The 7,889-nt window shown below is 47.1% G+C and overlaps 1 protein-coding gene across 22 annotated transcripts; it reads left to right on the top strand.

Annotated features, from left to right (window-relative positions):
- Positions 1–2,270: 2,270 nt before the first annotated feature.
- Positions 2,271–7,005, top strand: LOC125767384 (uncharacterized). Of its 22 annotated transcripts, none has more exons than XM_049433885.1 (5): positions 2,285–3,510; positions 3,796–4,502; positions 4,788–4,987; positions 5,273–5,505; positions 6,076–7,005. In XM_049433885.1, exons 1-5 carry the CDS (start codon positions 2,482–2,484, stop codon positions 6,835–6,837), a joined length of 2,931 nt encoding a protein of 976 aa, XP_049289842.1. In that variant the 5' UTR covers positions 2,285–2,481; the 3' UTR covers positions 6,838–7,005. The 22 variants fall into 22 exon arrangements, with proteins under 22 accessions (XP_049289853.1, XP_049289852.1, XP_049289851.1 ...); XM_049433881.1 differs by having other exon boundaries at positions 2,286–3,510; positions 4,788–4,935; positions 5,221–5,505; XM_049433884.1 differs by having other exon boundaries at positions 2,286–3,510; positions 5,273–5,357; positions 5,928–7,005.
- The last annotated feature ends 884 nt before the right edge of the window (positions 7,006–7,889 follow it).

The following is a 7,889-nucleotide window of genomic DNA, read 5'->3' as shown; positions in this document are numbered from 1 at the left end:
CCCCTCAATTACATCAGTTAACACATTTAAAATGCACTTAGAATTCGGGTAGCAAAATTGTATATTTATATACGGGTAGAGAGAATATTATTTTAAAAAACTCAGAATCGTATATATTCAAAGTATAGAAATTTTAAACCAACTTTATAATCAAGTAAAATAAATGGTAAGTACAAAAACGACCCCTTGTCCAATGCTCGATCACCTTAGCTACACATATGATCCTATGACAACCTATTCACCATTCGATTGACCATTATCCCTGACGGTTTCTCTAAGCATTCCATTCAGGGAGAGGGAAAAACATAATGAAACACGCACTCATCGCTTCAGACCCAACGCACGGCATTAAACCCTTTGAACAGCATAAATTTCCCACCAGAAAAAAACACGCAAACTGCCAATGAAGGGTCGAACGAACCAAACACAGCGTGGGATCGCTTCCGTAACTGCAGCAACCAGCATCAGAGGGAAACAAATTAAAAATTATAATCCTCTCAGTGACACTCGCGCGTACCGAGCAGCAGCAGCACCGTAGCAGCGCGTAACTGCAACAAATAAAACTGTTTTGCGTGAATGTAAACAGAATTTTAAGAGCCTTCCACCGGACAAACCACTTCACTGACCGGTGGCCGACCCCGCCCGGTGTGCCTCGCGGCCAGTTAAAACATTAATTTCGTATAAAAATAATGATTTAAAATATGCAACAGGGTGCCATTTTTGCATACACGGATACCGATTCTGATCCATTAAACGCACGCACGCGAACTGCACGGATTGAGGATTTTTCATTTATGATCATTTGCAAATTTACCTGAATAAAAGATGAATCGTTTGCGATGAGTGAGGATGGGCGAAATAACGGGCAATGCTTTTAGCACGTTTGTGCGTACATTACGCGGGGTTTTTTTTATTGTGACTCGGGTTCAAAAATTCAGCCAACAAACTTTACTTCTGTCTACTGTTTCCCCTTCAAACGATACAAACCTACCCAATTCCGATCGGTTAACGATAGTGTTGTAAAACGGTTTCTAGCTTAAACTAATCCTGGCGGTACAGTTTCACATTCCCGGGGAATTTACCCATCGACTGTAACACAACTTTTAATTACTAAAGTACACACTATTTTCCACGATGCATTTGTCGCCTGCAACAAAACCGTAGAAGGGAATGAAAAATAGATAGCGACAGGAGTAGAAACTTTTTGTTAAGCTCCTTCGGATGGCGTTCTTTGGCATTGGCCTTTTTTCCACACAAACTGCTTGTCCTTAAGGACGTAAGGTGATGGTAAACGTCTGAAAAGTTTCGTGCCCGGGACAGGATTAGGCGCACTTGGTTCGTGCAACCGTGCACGTGATGGTGGCTCAGGTGAAACTAATTAGTTTGAACTATAAAGGGATCGAGAGTGTTAGGGTTGATTATACCAGGAAAAAATCTTACTTAAACAAAACGTAAAACATTTTATTTTACACTAAAAGAGCAAATATTTAACAAACGGCAAAACCATTTAATCATAAACGTTGAACGAATTATACGTTAAACATTTCCTCATCCGAACCGTGTAACTAATTTCTCATGTAAAGTGTTCATTATACAACTTCTAGACCATTTAATGATATAATTTTTCCCAAAAAAAAACGACAAACGTGTCCATAAGAAAAAAAGCCTTGTTTATGGTCATAATCAAACGCGATAAAGCCTCATACAGAATTTATTTTCGAACATCATATAGCTCCTAATCATGCTAACAAGGAGAGTGTCCATCGTAAGGCAGATAAAAAGTAGAAAAATAGTTTATTTTTAAACCATCGTAAAACTTAAATGCAATAGGCGTGATACTCTCATTCATAACCTCACTGGATGATGAAACATCTGCCAAATCATTGTTTTGCTCATGTCCAGCAGAGGAAAAGCATCATACCATTCAACGTGTACTTCGGAGAATCATTCAATTTCGATCACTCATTTCCTCAATCTATCCTTATCTACCAGCCGGCTACTGGGACACTCCCATGAAAGTGTTATATGAAAGGGCTTGTTCTGCTACTAAAATTAAATTCGTACGTAACCTTCCTCAGCAAGAAAGTGCTTACTTGTAATGACCACCAAATTGTACCAATTTACGATTCTTCCCCAGATCTACTTGTTCACGTAAGCTACATCCTCAATAGGTCCACCATTTCTGCTACCCGTCTTCATTTATGATCCCTGCAATTGACATAAAAAGACCGCATGTGATATGTCGCACCCGTGCAAAGCGCAAGCGACGGCTCTTGAGCGACTGAAAAATAAGACAATTTTAAAACCCTGAATGATAACGTACCTGTTTCATCGTGGTCATGGTCAGCTGCATAGCTTTTGTGCAAAGTGGTCAATCGCATAGCCCCATAAACTATGTACTGGTTGATAAGACTATTGGTGGATCAGGTATAAAAGCGTTTGGTCTTACAATCAAACGACAGTACAAGACAACCGAACAAGATGAGACTCGTTGTGGCATTAGGTGTGGCATTGCTAGCAGTTATTGGTACAGTAACTGCAAAACCATCGCATGCAGGAAGCTGTTCTAAGAACGAAGATGGTCTAACCTATGGTATTGCGAGTGATTGTCAGAAGTATTTGTTGTGCAAGAAAGGTTCGTTGGAGTTAAAAGAGTGCAAGAGCAAGAGTTACTATGACACAGTAACTGGAAAATGTGTGAAGGCTGCAGCAGCTACCTGTGCTGTTGAAACTAACCCAGACCCGGAACCACAACCTGAACCAGTACCCGAACCCGAGCCGGAAGAGAATGCCGATCAGTACGATTACCTTTGCCAAAAGGTATTGTATGGTGTACGAGTTCATCCAAATGCATGCGACAGATATCTTATTTGCAATAAGGAGAAGGCATCTATTGAACAATGTGCAGAAGGTTTCATTTTCGTGGCTGATTTTATAACGTGTGTTCCTGGAAATAAGCTTACGTGTACCATTCAGTCCGACGAACCGTCAACGACTGAAACACTACCAAGCACCTCTAATGAGTCAAAAGAAAGTGAAAGTGACGAGTCTGGATCAAGTGAAGACTCCACGGAAACATCCGGCCAGTACGACTATCTATGTGCGAAGACGCTGCTAGGAAGTGTGGCTCATCCTGAGTCCTGTACCAAGTACATCTCATGCTACAAGAACAAGGCCACGGAGCAGAACTGCAAGAAGGGTTACGCCTACTCGACTAAGCTGCATCTGTGTATCAAGCAGAAGAATGGAGGATGTGCTGATGCCCCGGAAGAGCAAACTACTACTGAGGCCGCCCCCACAGAAGCGGAACCCACCAACCCAGGAAGCGACGAGTCTGGATCTGGAGAAGAATCCTCCGAGACCTCCGGCCAGTACGACTATCTGTGTGCGAAGACGCTGCTAGGAAGTGTGGCTCATCCTGAGTCCTGTACCAAGTACATCTCATGCTACAAGAACAAGGCCACGGAGCAGAACTGCAAGAAGGGCTACGCCTACTCGACTAAGCTGCATCTGTGTATCAAGCAGAAGAATGGAGGATGTGCTGACGCCCCGGAAGAGCAAACTACTACTGAGGCCGCCCCCACGGAAGCGGAACCCACCAACCCAGGAAGCGACGAGTCTGGATCTGGAGAAGAATCCTCTGAGACCTCCGGCCAGTACGACTATATGTGTGCGAAGACGCTGCTAGGAAGTGTGGCTCATCCTGAGTCCTGTACCAAGTACATCTCATGCTACAAGAACAAGGCCACGGAGCAGAACTGCAAGAAGGGTTACGCCTACTCGACTAAGCTGCACCTGTGTATCAAGCAGAAGAATGGAGGATGTGCTGACGCCCCGGAAGAGCAACCTACTACTGAGGCCGCCCCCACGGAAGCGGAACCCACCAACCCAGGAAGCGACGAGTCTGGATCTGGAGAAGAATCCTCTGAGACCTCCGGCCAGTACGACTATCTGTGTGCGAAGACGCTGCTAGGAAGTGTGGCTCATCCTGAGTCCTGTACCAAGTACATCTCATGCTACAAGAACAAGGCCACGGAGCAGAACTGCAAGAAGGGTTACGCCTACTCGACTAAGCTGCATCTGTGTATCAAGCAGAAGAATGGAGGATGCGCTGACGCCCCGGAAGAGCAACCTACTACTGAGGCCGCCCCCACGGAAGCGGAACCCACCAACCCAGGAAGCGACGAGTCTGGATCTGGAGAAGAATCCTCTGAGACCTCCGGCCAGTACGACTATCTGTGTGCGAAGACGCTGCTAGGAAGTGTGGCTCATCCTGAGTCCTGTACCAAGTACATCTCATGCTACAAGAACAAGGCCACGGAGCAGAACTGCAAGAAGGGTTACGCCTACTCGACTAAGCTGCATCTGTGTATCAAGCAGAAGAATGGAGGATGCGCTGACGCCCCGGAAGAGCAAACTACTACTGAGGCCGCCCCCACAGAAGCGGAACCCACCAACCCAGGAAGCGACGAGTCTGGATCTGGAGAAGAATCCTCTGAGACCTCCGGCCAGTACGACTATCTGTGTGCGAAGACGCTGCTAGGAAGTGTGGCTCATCCTGAGTCCTGTACCAAGTACATCTCATGCTACAAGAACAAGGCCACGGAGCAGAACTGCAAGAAGGGTTACGCCTACTCGACTAAGCTGCATCTGTGTATCAAGCAGAAGAATGGGGGATGTGCTGACGCCCCGGAAGAGCAAACTACTACTGAGGCCGCCCCCACGGAAGCGGAACCCACCAACCCAGGAAGCGACGAGTCTGGATCTGGAGAAGAATCCTCTGAGACCTCCGGCCAGTACGATTATCTGTGTGCGAAGACGCTGCTAGGAAGTGTGGCTCATCCTGAGTCCTGTACCAAGTACATCTCATGCTACAAGAACAAGGCCACGGAGCAGAACTGCAAGAAGGGTTACGCCTACTCGACTAAGCTGCATCTGTGTATCAAGCAGAAGAATGGAGGATGTGCTGACGCTCCGGAAGAGCAAACTACTACTGAGGCCGCCCCCACAGAAGCGGAACCCAGCAACCCAGGAAGCGACGAATCTGGATCTGGAGAGGAATCCTCTGAGACCTCCGGCCAGTACGACTATCTGTGTGTGAAGACGCTGCTAGGAAGTGTGGCTCATCCTGAGTCCTGTACCAAGTACATCTCATGCTACAAGAACAAGGCCACGGAGCAGAACTGCAAGAAGGGTTACGCCTACTCGACTAAGCTGCACCTGTGTATCAAGCAGAAGAATGGAGGATGTGCTGACGCCCCGGAAGAGCAACCTACTACTGAGGCCGCCCCCACGGAAGCGGAACCCACCAACCCAGGAAGCGACGAGTCTGGATCTGGAGAAGAATCCTCTGAGACCTCCGGCCAGTACGACTATCTGTGTGCGAAGACGCTTCTAGGAAGTGTGGCTCATCCTGAGTCCTGTACCAAGTACATCTCATGCTACAAGAACAAGGCCACGGAGCAGAACTGCAAGAAGGGTTACGCCTACTCGACTAAGCTGCATCTGTGTATCAAGCAAAAGAATGGAGGATGCGCTGACGCCCCGGAAGAGCAAACTACTACTGAGGCCACCCCCACAGAAGCGGAACCCACCAACCCAGGAAGCGACGAGTCTGGATCTGGAGAAGAATCCTCCGAGACCTCCGGCCAGTACGACTATCTGTGTGCGAAGACGCTGCTAGGAAGTGTGGCTCATCCTGAGTCCTGTACCAAGTACATCTCATGCTACAAGAACAAGGCCACGGAGCAGAACTGCAAGAAGGGCTACGCCTACTCGACTAAGCTGCATCTGTGTATCAAGCAGAAGAATGGAGGATGTGCTGACGCCCCGGAAGAGCAAACTACTACTGAGGCCGCCCCCACGGAAGCGGAACCCACCAACCCAGGAAGCGACGAGTCTGGATCTGGAGAAGAATCCTCTGAAACCTCCGGCCAGTACGACTATATGTGTGCGAAGACGCTGCTAGGAAGTGTGGCTCATCCTGAGTCCTGTACCAAGTACATCTCATGCTACAAGAACAAGGCCACGGAGCAGAACTGCAAGAAGGGTTACGCCTACTCGACTAAGCTGCACCTGTGTATCAAGCAGAAGAATGGAGGATGTGCTGACGCCCCGGAAGAGCAACCTACTACTGAGGCCGCCCCCACGGAAGCGGAACCCACCAACCCAGGAAGCGACGAGTCTGGATCTGGAGAAGAATCCTCTGAGACCTCCGGCCAGTACGACTATCTGTGTGCGAAGACGCTGCTAGGAAGTGTGGCTCATCCTGAGTCCTGTACCAAGTATATCTCATGCTACAAGAACAAGGCCACGGAGCAGAACTGCAAGAAGGGCTACTACTTCTCAGTGTACCTTCGGTTTTGTATTAAGGGCAACAGTGAAACATGCGCAGACAACAATGGCGGAAATCAGGGCACGACACCTTCTGAACCTCCACAGGTTACGGAAGTGACCACGGAAGAGACAACCGAAGAGACAACCGAAGAGACAACGGAAGAGACAACGGAAGAGACAACGGAAGAGACAACGGAAGAGACAACGCAAGAGACAACAGAAGAGACAACGGAAGAGACAACGGAAGAGACAACAGAAGAGACAACAACTGCAACCGACTTGACTCCTCCTGGAACCGGAGGTGATCCTGGTCAACCCAACAATGGTTGCGTCGAGGGTTTCACCGGATATCTACCGATCGAAAATGACTGTACTAGTTATGTGTACTGCTATCAGGGAGAACCCGGAGTGAGAACTTGCCTGGAAAACTACATTTACTACGACCCATACAAGACTTGCCTTCCAGGTGATCAAGTGCTTTGTCAACTGTATTCGGTATAAATTGTTCCAAGAAACGTGTTTCCAAAGGTAAAATACCTTAAATACCTTAAAAATAATTCGAACACGGGTTTTCCAACCTCACTGACCGTCTAACTATACTTGGCAGAGCCATGGTCTGTTTTTGAAACGGTTGAAGGAATAAAAAGCAAAATAAATCACGATTCTAAACTACACTGCATTTGACAACCAGAAATTCAGTACAGTTTCGTTAAAACACATCCTGTTCAAAACCGATAATCGAAACAATATTGAATGGCAATGAAGCCAAACCGCACAATCTATCTCACCCAAACAAAACACCGATAAAATCCGTAGCTATGATGGGGTTCGTGCATTCGCACAAGATACGCACGAGAACAACCATTACACGCTCTATGTGCGTGTGGTTCTAACATGTGAGTTTAATTGCTTGTCCTTTTGTGTACTGTAAAGAGTACGTACACGGTTGAATGAGGCAGTTACTTCGCAATTTGAAGTCAGACATCCGTTACAACTAGCGGTGGATTCATCTCTAAACGCATAGAACAACACACAACCACACACGAGTTTGTTACGATTAGCCGAAAGATAAAAAAGAACTACGCCGGAACACGGGAACGTTCGTATCGCTGGCAAGTTGTCTAACGATGCTTCAGTACCTGCAAGAACTGCACCCAACTCAATGATTTTTCGGGAAGTAGTTATCGATTTTCCTTCCTCACGGCTTAACAACACCGCAAAACCTTTCATTCGCTGCTTTCCAACTGACAGACGGCAAAACCTCAGTCTGCTGCAATTTTCTTTTCAGTGTGGCACGGTCCATTCAACGGTTTTGCTTTGTTGATGGGTGGTATGCGTGCGGTTTTGCTTCCAGGTTTCCGGACTTTGCTTTTCAATTATGGCCCGATCGCTGTTCGTGTAGTTCATCAAAAGTGTAAAGAATCGAACGGTTTCGGGGAACGAGCGGGACCGTTTAGCGCAATTCTGTAAATCCTTGCTTGAGCAATCGGAAGAAACTGTCTGCCATCTGTCTATGGACGGTTGGATAAAGGGAGTTGAAGTTTCTTTGCTAC

The sequence above is a fragment of the Anopheles funestus genome, chromosome 3RL, assembly GCF_943734845.2.
Source record: "Anopheles funestus chromosome 3RL, idAnoFuneDA-416_04, whole genome shotgun sequence".
Classification (NCBI taxonomy): domain Eukaryota; kingdom Metazoa; phylum Arthropoda; class Insecta; order Diptera; family Culicidae; genus Anopheles; species Anopheles funestus.
This window is presented reverse-complemented; position numbering and strand designations above follow the sequence as displayed.